The 16,448-nt window shown below is 39.3% G+C and overlaps 1 protein-coding gene across 7 annotated transcripts in view; it reads left to right on the top strand.

Moving 5' to 3' along the window:
• Positions 1–16,448, top strand: part of LOC128685489 (uncharacterized) — a 254,154-nt gene that overhangs the window by 52,090 nt on the left and 185,616 nt on the right. For all 7 annotated transcript variants that reach the window (XM_053772051.2, XM_053772052.2, XM_053772049.2 and 4 more), the window contains one exon: positions 6,060–6,265. In XM_053772051.2, the coding sequence (XP_053628026.2) occupies positions 6,060–6,265 (206 nt within the window). The remainder of the gene's footprint in view (positions 1–6,059; positions 6,266–16,448) is intronic.

Below are 16,448 nucleotides of genomic sequence, written 5' to 3'. Positions count from 1 at the left end.
AGTGAATGGAGACGAATGGTTTTTGGAATCTGACAAGCTGTTGGAGTGTGAGCAGGGTAATATTTAGTGAAGAGATTCATGGAAACTGGTTACGTATTTTTATATAGCTGGAGTTGAGTACTGGAAATGGGAAGTACAATGCCTGCACTTTAAAGGAGGGGTTTGGAATATTGGCAGTTTGGAGGGGTATGTTATATATTTTATATATGCTTTTAACTATTGTGTCTGGGTGCCTCTGCAAAGACAGTGATTATGTGTGAGTGAGGTGAAAGTGTTGAATGATGATGAAAGTATTTTCTTTTTGGGGATTTTCTTTCTTTTTGGGTCACCCTGCCTCAGTGGGAGACAGCCGACTTGTTGAAAAAAAAAAAAGTGTTCCAGACACCCAAAAATATTAACAAAAAATTCATGTTTTAAAGATTAACTATAGTTTTACATACACAAAACAATGAGAACTAAATAAAATAAAAAAAAAAAAATATTTAAATCACTATTACATACCTTTATTGAAGACTCTTGTTGGCTAATGGAAGACAGGGAGGAGGAGGGGGAGGACTGATTATTGTTTGGAAGGGGAATCCCCCTCCAGAAGGACTTCAAGATATCAAAACCCTCTCTGGGGTTTCATCCCTTCTTTGTCTTTTACTGCCACTAGGACCAGCTTGAGAGTCACTGCACCCCTGTTGCACCAAAAAACTGACTGTCCAGAGAGATCTGTTTCTGGTGTCTCTCTAAGATTTGCCTGAAGTAGGACGAGGATTTGTCACTAAATATTTTGCAGATATGGCTTGTTTGAGCTTGGTCAAGGTGATATTTTTCAACAAAAGTTTGCACCTCCCTCCACTTAGCACAAATGTCCTTAATCACTGAAGAAAGCACATTCTCCCCTCTCTTCCTCCTCCTCTGAACCAATTTTCTCAGCTATGGTCTGTTGCTGTTCCAGATGATGGTCTTGCAGCTCTTCAGTGGTTAGCTCTTCCCTGTGGTTCTCCACCAACTCTTCCACATCCTTGCCACTCACCTCCAACCCCCATGGACTTCCCCAAAGACAGTAGATTCCACAACAGGTGTAGGGTCATCAGGGTCAGCCTCAGACCCTTCAAAATCCTTGTCGAGGACACATTCTGGCCACAATTTTCTCCAAGCAGAGTTCAAAGTCCTGGAAGTCACTCCCTGCCAAGCCTTACCCATAAGGCTTATGCAGTGGAGGATATTGAAGCGATTCCTCCAGAACTCTCTTACGGTCAAGTCAGTGTCTGAGGTCACTTCAAAGCACCTTTGAAATACTGCTTTTGTGTAAAGTTTTTTGAAGTTAGTAATGACCTGCTGGTCCATGTACACCACTCTCATACTTTTCAACAGTTTCTTTCTTAAATTCCATCGTGTTTCTCACTTTCTTTACCAAAGGAACTTTACTAGGAATTTTCTTTGGGTCCATGGTGGCTTATTTTGCAGTTGCACTCAATCAGTAACCACAAAAAACGATGGATTATAGCAAAATATTTGGATGAATGCACGGAGGCTTCCTCATACACCCAGAGACACAGCCAGACTGACTCACAAATGAGGCAGAGTGGCGGGTGGACACGTCCGATATGGCCAATCTCTGAAATAGTGGCTGATAACCAGGATAGAATTTCGGCCAGAAAAGCGGGCGAAAACCAAATTGATCAACATCTGGAACAGCCAATAACTGAGGGTCCACTGTACTCTACTTAATTTAACGAAATTTTACTTACGTTTTTGTGGTGGAGCAATGAGGTGTAAACCACATCATGATGGATAGTGGTAACTCAGATTAACTTTTATTCTGAGTCAGAGAAGTTGGAAAGTGCTACTAGTGAAAATAATGTAGATGGCTAAGGAGATGTAGAGGGATGAGGAGACATAGATAACTAAGAAGATGTAGCTTTCCGAAAGCCACACATTTTCTTTTGGTTTCATTACTTCCTTTAGAAGCCATTGATAATTGCACTTTACTTAATATGTTAATAAAATTACACAAAATACTATAAATCCAGCAAAAGTTGGAGATTGAATGACAGATTTATGTCTGAGTGAGCACAAATGACCTTGACATGGATAACCTACAACTTGGGGAACAATGAAAACAGATAGATCCTATACATGGCCACTTTGGCTTGTACCAGACAAATGTCCAAGTTAGTGGAGTTATGTACTTTTGTCCATTGTGTCTGATAATTAAATGTCTGGCCTTTTTTTTTTTTTTCCTGAGGTTGCCAAAATCTGTTAATAGAGATTATACTGTATTTGAATCCCTTAAATAAGAGATGTTCAAAGAATGTGAATATACACAGAGCGATATATACTTTGCGAATTTGTTTCTAAATTTTTGAATTGCATACATTGGTTGGTTAATAATAATTTCATGAAAATGCCTAAGAGTTCATGTTTGTTCAGGGACCTGTTCAAGAAAATTGTATTTTATGTACAGCCTCTCCACACTTAGCGACGTATTCATTCACCGACAACTCGGACTTACGACAGGCTCTCTGACCAATATGCATACCTAAATAATGTATATACTATTAGAGCTGATTTCCTCTATTCTGTTTAATACGATATACAGTACACTACTGTATAAACATTCAAAAATACATATACCAGAAATGTAACAAATGGTGTAAAGGTGACATTAAAACAATATCAAAGATAGTTGACACAAACCCACTATCATTATAGTATGCTCCTCACTTGGCGACGAATTTGTTTACCAACGTGGTCTTAGGAATGGAACTGCATCGTTAAGTGAGGAGAGGCTATATTAATATATTTTATGTAATACAGGCACTCCTCACTTAACGACCAAATTAGGTTCCTAAGAGTAGGTTGGCGAGTGAATTGGTCATTAAACGAAGAGCTCCCTATTACTGATATTTCAAGCCCAGAGGTTATACTGCAGCTTTATACATCATTAGTAAGGCCACACCTAGATTATGCATCTCAATTCTGGTCTCCATATTACAGAATGGACATAAATTCGTTAGAAAACATTCAACGTAGAATGACTAAATTAATACATAGCATTAGAAATCTTCCTTATGAAGAAAGATTGAAGACTCTTAAATTACATTCACTTGTTAGACAAAGAATCGAGGTGTATAAGTGGAAGATGGGTATTAATAAAGGGAATATAAATAAAGTCTTGAGGATATCTCTCCAAGAGAGAACCCGCAGTAATGGATTTAAATTAGATAAGTTTAGATTTAGAAAGGATGTAGGAAAGTATTGGTTTGGAAATAGGGTAGTTGATGAGTGGAACAGTCTACCTAGTTGGGTTATTGAGGCTAGGACTTTGGGTAGTTTCAAATTTAGGTTGGATAAATGCACCTTTAATTTTCTTCTTTTGCACACCCTACCAAATTCATCCACCAATCTCTGCAGCTTCTCTTCAGAATCTCCCAAGAGCACAGTGTCATCAGCAAAGAGCAGCTGTGACAACTCCCACTTTGTGTGTGATTCTTTATCTTTTAACTCCACTCCTCTTGCCAAGACCCTCGCATTTACTTCTCTTACAACCCCATCTATAAATATATTAAACAACCACGGTGACATCACACATCCTTGTCTAAGGCCTACTTTTACTGGGAAAAAATTTCCCTCTTTCCTACATACTCTAACTTGAGCCTCACCATCCTCGTAAAAACTCTTCACTGCTTTCAGTAACCTACCTCCTACACCATACACTTGCAACATCTGCCACATTGCCCCCCTATCCACCCTGTCATACGCCTTTTCCAAATCCATAAATTCCACAAAGACCTCTTTAGCCTTATCTAAATACTGTTCACTTATATGTTTCACTGTAAACACCTGGTCCACACACCCCCTACCTTTCCTAAAGCCTCCTTGTTCATCTGCTATCCTATTCTCTGTCTTACTCTTAATTCTTTCAATTATAACTCTACCATACACTTTACCAGGTACACTCAACAGACTTATCCCCCTATAATTTTTGCACTCTCTTTTATCCCCTTTGCCTTTATACAAAGGAACTATGCATGCTCTCTGCCAATCCCTAGGTACCTAGGTTGGATAAATGCATGAGTGAGAGGGGTTGGATTTGAGTGGGACTTGCATATCAGAGCTTATTTCTTGGGTAGCATTGAAGGTTGGGTTGGGCAAATGTTTTGTTAGTGGGATGAATTGTAAAGGGCCTGCCTAGTATGGGCCAACAGGCCTGCTGCAGTGTTCCTCCTTTCTTATGTTCTTATATCACAAACCCCTCCTTTAAAGTGTAGGCATTGTACTTTCCATTTCCTGGACTCAAGTCCGCCTAACCAGTTTCCCTGAATCCCTTCACAAAATATTACCCTGCTCACACTCCAACAGCTCATCAGATCCCAAAAACCATTTGTCTCCATTCACTCCTATCTAACATGCTCACACACACTCTCTGGAAGTCCAAGCCCCTCTCCCACAAAACCTCCTTTACCCCCTCCCTTTAACCTTTCCTAGGACAACCCCTACCCTGCCTTCCTTTCCCTACAGATTTATACGCTCTCCAAGTCATTCTACTTTGACCCATTCTCTCTAATTGACCAACCCACCTCAACAACCCCTTTTCAGCCCTCTGACTAATACTTTTAGTAACTCCACACCTAATTTCTACACTATGATTTTTCTGCAAAATATTTACACCACACATTACCCTTAGACATGACATCTCTGCTGCCTCCAGCCAGTTCCTTGCTGCAGCATTTGCAACAAATGCTTCACACCCATATAAGAGTGTTGGTACCACTATACTCTCGTACATTTCCTTTTTTGCCTACATGGATAATGTTTTTTTTTTTTGTCTCCACAGATACCTCAACACACCACTCACCTTTTTTCCTTCATCAATTCTATGGCTAACCTCATCCTTCATAAATCCATCTGTTGATAAGTCAACTTCCAAATATCTGAAAACATTCACTTCTTCCATACTCCCTACCTCCAGTGTGATATTCAATTTTTCATCTAAATCGTTTGATACCCTCAGCACCTTACTCTTATCTGTGTTCACTTTTAACTTTCTACCTTTAATTATTATTATTATTATCATTATTATTATTACCATCAACATACCTTGTTCACCAAGTTGAATCAATAAATAAATAACAAAAAGGCACAATACCGTGACTGGAACGATACACAAATAACCCGCACATAAAAGACAGAAGCTTACGACGACGTTTCGGTCCGACTTTGTCAATGGTCCAAGTCGGACCGAAACGTCGTCGTAAGTTGAATCATTTCCCACACCTACCCTTAGATGCCTTGAGAGAGACCGAGAATGTAAACACACAGACACACATACCAGCTAACCCCTTTACAGTGAACTTCCATTTTCCTTTTCCCTGTGCTGCTGCACTTTTAACTCTATCTTGTACTATGGGGGTGCACAATAAAGTACAAATTTGTACAAATATGTAATCTTGGAGACTGTGAAAGCTAGTGTATTGAGTGGCTACAGCAAGGAGATTGAGATGCTTCATACTGAGATGCCACACTGCCCGTTTCCATGACCCAAGTTCTTGTACGGCGTACAGTGCCGACTGGTCAGAGAGCTAGTCGTAACTCTGAGCGGTCAGTAAACGAGTATGTCACTAAGTGAGGAGTACTTGTATTATGTATTACAGTGGAACCCCAGTGTTTGAACTTAATTGGTTCCTAGGTGGTGTTCAAACTGTGAAGAGTTCGTTGTTTGAAACAGTATTTACCAGGCTTTAATTATCAGCCTCACACAGTGTAGAATGTTGAATTGACTCTTCCTCCTGGGAGTTAGGTCAGTGTCAGAAGCCACTTCAAATCACTTTTGAAACAGGGCTTTTCTGTAAAGTATTTTTACAACTGAATTTTAAACAAGTCAGAGCATTCAGACTCCAGAAAAACATTCAAAGACTGGGTCAATTTTTTATGAACAAAATTGTACGGACTCCTATATGTTTGAGGTCTGGTACGTTCAAACACCGGGGTTCCACTTTATATGTACAGTATTAGTTAATGAATTATTAGTTTGATAACATTTCATGCAGCGTGATTCATTGTTCCAGATATTCAGAGAGAAAATTTTTCTCCCAGTAAATATTGGTCTTAACCCTACCGATATTCGAGCTCGTCTTCTTGGTGAAAGTGGCATGAATCTACGCTATATACAAGAAGAAACAGCAGTAGCCCTATCAATTAGAGGAATTGGCTCTGGTTTTCATGAACATGGAACAGGCCAGGAGGCACAGGACTCTCTTCATTTTTATTTGGAGTAAGTCCTGTATGTAAACTTAAAAATTACATTTTATCTGTAATGTTAGATTTTAAGGTCAGTCACACAGTAGTATATATGTTAGCCAAAATTTCAATTTGGCATATGCATTTTCTCTGCTTGCACAATATTTTTTTCAGTTGTCACAGTGAATACATAAAAAAAATGGATAAAAATATTTCTATCATACTTTCCATCAGACTTATGATTTTGTTACTATAGTACATAGGTACTGAAAAATTTTAAGGTAAGAAATGTAAGACGATAGTATGGCATAGTGTGTGCTGTTAATATTATGCAAAAAATGAAGAAATTAGAAATTGATGGTCAGAAGCAGCACCAGAATTTCTATACTGGGGGTTAGGGGTTGCTATCTGTTGCAAGGGGGAGGTTATTTTTATTTGGGGGGCTTAAGCCCCCATAAGTTACCAGTGTCATTTGCTTACCTTAGCAGATTTTTTCATGACAGGTCACTGCTCAACTGTACTCTTTCTCATGTTCCTTTGATTTCCTTATTTACATCCCTTCCTAAATTCATTTACCATTTTTTGAAACTTCTCTTCAGAATCTAATGAAGGAGCTGTCACTGTCACTTTGTATCATATTCAGCTCCACACCTCTCTCCAACACCCTATCAGACTTTTTTTTTGTATCCTATCTCTAAATATGTTAACCATGGTGACATCACTCACCCCTGTAAGGCCTACTTTTACTAGATATTAGTCCTCTCACTCTCCTCTATGCCCTAACCTCTGCCATATTAAAACTGCTTTTAGTAAATTATCACCTATTCCATACATTTGCAGCATCTGCCATATTGCTACTCTGTTCACTCTATCATATGCCTCCTCAAAATCCATAAACATTCATAATGTAAATATTGGGACTACACATTCCCTTCACCTTCCCCTTCCTAAATTATCTTTATTCCTCTGCACTCCTATCCTTGGGTTTGTTAAATGGCATGGTGATACCAACATGCTCTGGAAAAACACATGTAGTGCTCAGGACATTTATAAAAGGAAACATGGCAAAAGGTTTCCTTTAATAAATGTCCTGAACTCTACATAAGTGCTTTTTCCACAATCCTGCCTTCTGTTTTACCCTTAACTCTTTCAACACAGCCTATCCTCACTTACCGACAGAGTTCCATTCCTAAGATCCTGCCAGTAAATGAATTCATCGCTAATCGAGGAATCACCCCTTACTGACACTTCAAGAGTGTTACCACCCAAAATTAAAACATTCACTTTTATGTTTACTGGTAAATTCCTTTCAGTCTGTTTATTATTAATGGTAATACAACATGAAATAAGTAATGACTTACTTCCGAGATATTCCAGGAAACGAGTGCATAGCTGATTACTTGGGATTTTTTTTTCCAAGAAAATCACACTTTTTTTCAGTCTTTGCGTAGGATAAGAGTGATCTTCTATAGTTACCCTTCAGGTGCATAGCATGTAACATTTTCTGTAATGGTTGCAGTCACTTTTTTTTTCTTTTATCCCTCCCTGCCTCCACCCTTCGATACCTCTCTATATAATGTCAGTTTTTATTAATTTGGGCATCTTTATCATGCTTCTACATTATTTATGTTATTTTTTTTTTAACAAGTCGGCCGTCTCCCACCGAGGCAGGGTGACCCAAAAAGAAAGAAAATCCCCAAAAAGAAAATACTTTCATCATCATTCAACACTTTCACCTCACTCACACATAATCACTGTTTTTGCAGAGGTGCTCAGAACACAACAGTTTAGAAGCATATACATATAAAGATACACAACATATCCCTCCAAACTGCTAATATCCCAAAACCCCTCCTTTAGAGTGCAGGCATTGTACTTCCCATTGCCAGGACTCAAGTCCAGCTATATAAAAATAACTGGTTTCCCTGAATCCCTTCACTAAATATTACCCTGCTCACACTCCAACAGATCGTCAGGTCCCGAATACCATTCGTCTCCATTCACTCCTATCGAACACGCTCATGCACGCCTGCTGGAAGTCCATACCCCTCGCCCACAAAACCTCCCTTACCCCTTCCTTCCAACCTTTTCGAGGACAACCCCTACCCCGCCTTCCTTCTCCTACAGATTTAAATGCTCTCCATGTCATTCTACTTTGATCCATTCTCTCTAAATGACCAAACCACCTTAACAACCCCTCTTCAGCCCTCTGACTAATACTTTTATTAACTCCACACCTTCTCCTAATTTCCACACTCCGAATTTTCTGCATAATATTTACACCACACATTGCCCTTAGACAGGACATCTCCACTGCCTCCAACCGCCTCCTTGCTGCTGCATTCACAACCCAAGCTTCACATCCGTATAAGAGTGTTGGTACTACTGTACTTTCATATATTCCCTTCTTTGCCTCCATAGATAGTTTTTTGACTCTACATATACCTCAACGCACCACTCGCCTTTTTTCCCTCCTCAGTTCTATGATTAACCTCATCCTTCATAAATCCATCCGCTGACACGTCAACTCCCAAGTATCTGAAAACATTCACTTCTTCCATACTCCTCCCCAATTTGATATCCAATTTTTCTTTATCTAAATCATTTGATACCCTCATCACCTTAATCTTTTCTATGTTCACTTTCAACTTTCTACCTTTACACACACTCCCAAACTCATCCTCTAACCTTTGCAATTTTTCCTTAGAATCTCCCATAAGCACAGTATCATCAGCAAAAAGTAACTGTGTCAATTCCCATTTTGTATTTGATTCCCCATAATTTAATCCCACCCCTCTCCCGAACACCCTAGCATTTACTTCTTTTACAATCCCATCTATAAATATATTAAACAACCATGGTGACATTACACATCCCTGTCTAAGACCTACTTTTACTGGGAAGTAGTCTCCCTCTTTTCTACACACCCTAACCTGAGCCTCACTATCCTCATAAAAACTCTTTACAGCATTTAGTAACTTACCACCTATTCCATATACTTGCAACATCTGCCACATTGCTCCCCTATCCACTATCATATGCCTTTTCTAAATCCATAAATGCAATATAAACTTCCATACCTTTATCTAAATACTGTTCACATATATGCTTCAATGTAAACACCTGATCTACACATCCCCTACCCACTCTGAAACCTCCTTGCTCATCCACAATCCTACATTCTGTATTGCCTCTAATTCTTTCAATAATAACCCTACCATACACTTTTCCTGTTATACTCAGTAAACTTATTCCTCTATAATTTTTACAATCTCTCTTGTCCCCCTTCCCTTTATATAAAGGGACTATACATGCTCTCCGCCAATCCCTAGGTACCTTCCCCTCTTTCGTACATTTATTAAACAAAAGTACCAACCACTCCAACACTATATCCCCCCCTGCTTTTAACGTTTCTGTCATGATCCCATCAGTTCCAGCTGCTTTACCCCTTTTCATTCTACATAATGCCTCACGTACCTCCCCCACACTTACATTCTGCTCTTCTTCACTCCTAAAAGATGGTATACCTCCCTGGCCAGTGCATGAAATTACCGCCTCCCTTTCTTCGTCGACATTTAAAAGTTCCTCAAAATATTCTTGCCATCTACCCAATACCTCCATCTCCCCATCTACTAACTCCCCTACTCTGTTTTTAACTGACAAATCCATACGTTCCCTAGGCTTTCTTAACTTGTTTAACTCCAAAATTTTTTCTTATTTTCATTAAAATTACTTGACAGTGCCTCTCCCACTCTATCATCTGCTCTCCTTTTGCACTCTCTCACCACTCTCTTCACCTTTCTTTTACTCTCCATATACTCTGCTCTTCTTATAACACTTTGCTTTGCAAAAACCTCTCATAAGCTAACTTTTTCTCTTTTATCACACCCTTTACTTCATCATTCCACCAATCACTCCTCTTTCCTCCTGCCCCCACCCTCCTATAACCACAAACTTCTGCCCCACATTCTAATACTGCATTTTTAAAACTCATCCAACCCTCTTCAACCCCCCCACTACTCATCTTTGCACTAGCCCACCTTTCTGCCAATAGTCGATTATATCTCACCCGAACTTCCTCCTCCCTTAGTTTATACACTTTCACTTCCCTCCTACTTGTAGTTGCCACCTTCCTCTTGTCCCATCTAGGTCTTACTCCAACTGTAGCTATAACTAAATAACGATCCGATATATCAGTTGCCCCTCTATAAACATGTACTTTCTGGACCCTACCCATTACCCTTTTATCCACCAATACATAATCTAACAATCTACTTTCATTACGTGCTGCATTATTTATTTATCCTCTTTTTCATGAAATATGTATTACTTATTACCAAATCTCTTTCTACACATAGCTCAATTAAAGGCTCCCCATTTACATTTACCCCTGGCACCCCAAATTTACCAACTACTCCCTCCACAACATTTTTACCCACTTTAGCATTGAAATCCCCAACCACAAGTACTCTCACACTTGGTTCAAAACTCCCCATGCATTCTCTCAACATTTCCCAAAATCTCTCTCTCTCCTCTGCACTTCTCTCTTCTCCAGGTGCATATACACTTACTATAACCCACTTTTCACATCCAACCTTTATTTTACTCCACATAATCCTTGAATTAATACATTTGTAGTTCCTCTTCTCCTGCCATATCTTATCCTTCAACATTATTGCTACTCCTTCTTTAGCTCTAACTATTTGAAACCCCTGACCTAATCCCATTTATTCCTCTCCACTGAAACTCTCCCACCCCCTTCAGCTTTGTTTCACTTAAAGCCAGGACATCCAGCTTCTTCTCATTCATAACATCCACAATCATCTCTCTCTTATCATTTGCACAACATCCAAGCACATTCAGACTTCCCACTTTGACAATTTTCTTCTTCTTATTCTTTTTAGTAATCTTTACAGGAAAAGGGGTTACTAGTCCATTGTTCCCGGCATTTTAGTTGACTTTTACAACAGGCATGGCTTACGGAGGAAAGATTCTTATTCCACTTCCCCATGGATATAAAAGGAAAAGTAAAAAGAACAAGAACTATTAAGATAAAATCAAAGAAAACTCAGATGAGTGTGTATAAATAAAGTGTACATGTATGTGTAGTGTGACCTGAGTGTAAGTAGAAGTAGCAAGTCATACCTGTAATCTTGCATATTTATGAGACAGACAAAAGACACTAGTAATCCTACCATCATGTAAAACAATTACAGGCTTTCATTTTACACTCGCTTGGCAGGACGGTAGTACCTCCCTGGGTTGTTGCTGTCTACCAACCTACTACCTATAATAAATTTTTTTATGTTAATGCCCAGGGTTTATTACCTGGACCTCGGCAATGAGTCTCTCTACTCTCACCACTGGGCAACAGCGACCAGTTATACCTGATATTATTCTGAAATTAATATGATAGATAGATAACCTTTATTGATAGCAATACACCTACCATCCGACTTACGACCGAGCTTGGTTCCGACCAACTGGTCGTAAGTCAAAATGGATGCAAGTTGAACCTTAGAAGATTGCCGATGTACTGAGTAGTAGTAGTACAGTGGACCCTCGATAATCATAAGGCTCGAAAATCGTTAAGTTACTTTCATCAAAACATTGACTCATGAATTGTCGTTTGACTCACAAATAGTTGTTCATCTGGGACGCGTACACACAGCCCCGAGCCGCCTCACACTCCATTCCCAGCCAGTGTGCCATTGTTTATCAGTGAGTGAGGATGATCCCACGAGTTTATACGATACATTTCATAATATTCCATTCGTTTTAGTGCTTGCAACTGCTAAATAAGTCACCATGGCTCCAAAAGAAAGCTTCTAGTGCCAGCCCTTTGGTAAAGAGTGTGAGAAACACATAAAATTTAAGAAAAAGTTTGTAGAAAAATACGAAGATGATGGTGGTAGAGTGGTAGCAATTGTGATAGTGGTAGAGGGTAGTAGTGATGGTGGTAGAGGATGCTAGCAGTTGTGATAGTGGTAGAGGGTGGTAGTGATGGTGGTAGAGGGTGGTAGTGATGGTGGTAGAGGGTGCTAGCAGTTGTGATAGTGGTAGAGGGTGGTAGTGATGGTGGTAGAGGGTGGTAGTGTTGGTGGTAGAGGGTGGTAGTGGTTGTGATAGTGGTAGATGGTGGCAGTGATAGTGGTAGATGGTGGCAGTGATAGTGGTAGATGGTGGCAGTGATAGTGGTAGCAGTTGTGATAGTGGTAGAGGTTGGTAGTGATGGTAAAGGGTGGTAGTAGTTGTAATGGTGGTAGAGGGTGCCTTCAGTGATTCAGCGATTCTACCAACTCCTCCAATGTTGTTGGAGTTATATAGGGCTACAGAAAACACCGCCGCCTCAGCTGCTGCTTCACCATTATGGTCGTCTTATGCTCTCAGTGGCCCTTATACACCCAACAACACAACACCTCTTGTGACATTCATAATGACTTATTTTATTCTTTCTAGAGTATATTCCATGTTTCTATGTTATTAATATTGTTTATTATGTCATATTAGTTGAATTGTGATAAATAAATAAGCCATAGAGTTGATATTAGTGTCATATTCTCCATCAATAAACTCGCCTCCGCTCCCTCTGCCCCATCTGCCATACACCAACAAAAGTCTTCAGTAAAGGTAAGTGTAATGTTAAATGCTCATTTATACATTTTATTTGTGCTTTACATTTATTTGGCATTCTTTTCTGCATGTAAATTTATATTTAAGCTAGGGAAGTGACTCCTGAAGTGACCTAGAGTCCTTATGGAGGGGGATTCCCCTTCCAAACAATAACCTCTCTTCCCTCTCTCCTCCTCCCTGTCTTCCCTCTCTCCTCCTCCCTGTCTTCCATTCATCAACAACAGCCTTCAATAAAGGTAACTGTCATTTTGAATGTTCATTCTTTTGTGCATGTAAATCTATTTTTAAGGTAAAAAAATTTGTTGTTGATACTTCTGGGTGTCTGGAATGAATTAATTGGAATTACATTATTTCTTATGGGGAAAATGGTTTCGCAAATCGTCAATTTCGATAATAGTCATGCTCTCTGGAACGGATTAATTACAAAAAATGAGGGTCCACTGTAATAAAATAACACTTACCTTTATTGAAGACTTGATGTATGGAAGATGGGAGAGGATGGAGGAGTTACTACAGGTCTCCCTCAACATTCGCGAGGGTTAGGGGATCAAGAACCTCGCGAATGTTGAAAAATCGCGAATGTTTTGTGCCCCAATATATTTTTTATTATTATTAGCACACTGGCCAATTCCCACCAAGGCAGGGGGAGTCGGCCCAATATATTGTAGGGAAATATACAGTAGACCGTCATTTAACATGGTAGTAACATTCCTGAAAATGCCATGTTAGGTAAAATCGTGTTAGATGAACTGAAGAACTTATTTTAAAAATAGTGTTACGTTCCTGGGAGCCCCCCCAAAAAACCAAACAACTTTTTTTTAGACCTCCACATCTTACAAAAATAAAAATGAATATGTAGTTGTAATTCATTGTTTTCTTTTTGGGGATTTTCTTTCTTTTTTGGGTCACCCTGCCTCGGTGGGAGACGGCCGACTTGTTGAAAAAAAAAAAAAAAAAAATTCATTGTTGTGATGTATTACGTTGTTTTTACTGCTTAAGACTACAAATGTAACAGAAATAATAATATATCTTACCTTAAATTGTGGGTGCTGGTGTTTGTGAATGATTGTGAGGAGAGTGGAGAGTTATGCTGTGGCCCTACTGGGCTGAGATGGATGGTAGAAGTATTGGTACTGAAGTTGATGGTTGTACTGGAGTGTCTAACTTTAAGTCATTCAGTCAGTCATATCATTCAGTAAGTCAGTCAAGTCACTCAGTAAGTCAGTCAAGTCACTCAGTAAGTCAGTCAAGTCATTCAGTAAGCCACTCAGTAAGTCAGTCAAATCACTCAGTAATAAGTCTTGTCAAGTCATTCAGTAAGCCAGTCAAGTCATTCAGTAAGTCAGTCAAGTCATTCAGTAAGTCAGTCAAGTCATTCAGTAAGTCAGTCAAGTCACTCAGTAAGTCAGTCAAGTCATTCAATAAGTCAGTCAAGTTACTCAGTAAGTCATTTCAGTCAGCCATTCAGCAAGTCAGTCATTCAGTCACACAAACTTATGTTTACCTCTTTTCTCTGTGCAGAGTAACTTTTCATTACTGCTACAGGTTATCTCTTGTCTAATATCTTTGTTTCTTTGTTAATTCTAAGACTTAAGTGCTTATACCTCTTCGTGCCACTTTCAGCAACACGAGTATGGCTACTGGTTGTCATGATTGCTTGGCAGATACAAGATATAGTAATTAAAATATCATAACACATTTCACAAACACAGCTGCCTTGTAGCAGAGAAACACTGGACACACATGAATTACGAATGCTGGGATGGTGGAGTGGTATCGGGGAGTGGCAGGGAATGGCAGGAGGGCTCTCCAGCTGCTCCACAACAAGGCAGCCAATTGAGCAAAACAGATTTTTTTTTTCCTTCCCACAAACTGAACTGTGTTAAGTTAATTATACGACATGTTACATAAAATTGTGCCGCAATTCTTCAATCGTGCAATACTCAAATCGTGCCAAATAAACTCATGCTAAATGATGGTCTACTGTAATACAGTACTGCTTCCTTAACTTATTGAACCATGAACAATCATAAAACACACAAAAACATCATAAAATATTGTACTAGTGCCAGCCCTTTGGCAAAGAAAGTGAGAAAAACTATAGAATTCAAGAAAGAACTCATAGAGTACCAAAGTGGAGGAGGAAGAGAGAGGGGAGGATGTGTCTTCTTCAGTGATTCTACAATATGTACGATACTAAAACAGCATAAGTCGATAAAGGCTATAGCGCCAGCCAGCAATAAAGTGTAGCATTAACAGTGTAGCAAGTAAGTTAAGTGATTAATCGTTAGAAAAAGGACAGCACGAACCTAACTCCTCCAGTGTTGTTGGAGTTATACAGGGTGACTGACAACACCGCCATTTCTAGTCTCCACTGCCTCTGATGCCGCCTCCACCACCACTATGTATGGCTTATGTCTCAGAGGCCCTTATACACCCAACTACAACAACACAGCAATACTTGTGACATAATGACGTATTTTATTCATGTTTCTATGTTATTAATATTGTTTATTATGCCATATTAGATGAACTGTGATAGATAAATAAGTCATTCAGTCGGTATTAGTGTCATATTGAAGGACTATCTTGTCCTATCTCCAAACAAACTCTGCCATCACCATAATTCCTAAGATATGTAATGACATATTTTAAATATAATTGGGCGGCTGGGAATTCGTGAATGTTCGAACCCCGCGAAAGTGGAAAACACAAATGTTGGGGGAGATCTGTATTGTTTGGATAGGGAATCCCCTTCCATAAAGACTTCAGGTACCAAGGCCTTTTCTTGGGTTACTTCCCTTCTTTGTTTTTTAATGCCACTAGGACCAGCTTGAGTCACTAGACCCCTGTCGCTCAAAAAAGTGTTCCAGAGAGGTCTGTTTCTGGCGTATGTTAGGAATTGTGTTGGGAGACAGGACAAGATAGTCCTTCAATATGACACTAATATCAGGTCTACGGCTTATTTATCAACCACAATTCATCTAATATGATATAATAAACAATATTAACCCTTCGACTTTTTCGGCCGTATATATACGTCTTACGAGGTACCATGTTTGATGTATATATACATGTACTCCTAAATTCTAGCGGCTTCAAATCAGGCAGGAGAAAGCTGGTAGGCCCACATGTGAGAGAATGGGTCTGTGTGGTCAGTGTGCACCATATAAAAAAAATCCTGGAGCACGCAGTGCATAATGAGAAAAAAAACTCCGACCATTTTTTTAATTAAAATGCCGATTTTGTGGTCTATTTTTGTATACTATTTATGGTTGTATTCTCGTTTTCTTGGTCTCATTTGATAGAATGGAAAACATATTATAGAAATACAGTGGACCCTCGACCAGCGATGGCATCGATTAACGATAAATCTGACTAGCGATACATTTTATCGCAAAAATTTTGCCTCGATTAGCGCTAAAAAACTCGACCAACACTATTCCTTCCGTCTGAGACGCGTCCACTTCTGGCCAGTGTTTACAAGCCAGCCAGCCACCGCGGTCGCTTCCAAGCATACAATCGGAACATTTCATATTATCACAGCCTTTTTAGTGATTGCACCTGCAAAATAAGTCACCATG

This window comes from Cherax quadricarinatus, chromosome 8 (assembly GCF_038502225.1).
Source record: "Cherax quadricarinatus isolate ZL_2023a chromosome 8, ASM3850222v1, whole genome shotgun sequence".
NCBI lineage: Eukaryota > Metazoa > Arthropoda > Malacostraca > Decapoda > Parastacidae > Cherax > Cherax quadricarinatus.
Note: the sequence above shows the minus strand (reverse complement) of the source record. Positions and strands in the feature narration are given on the sequence as shown.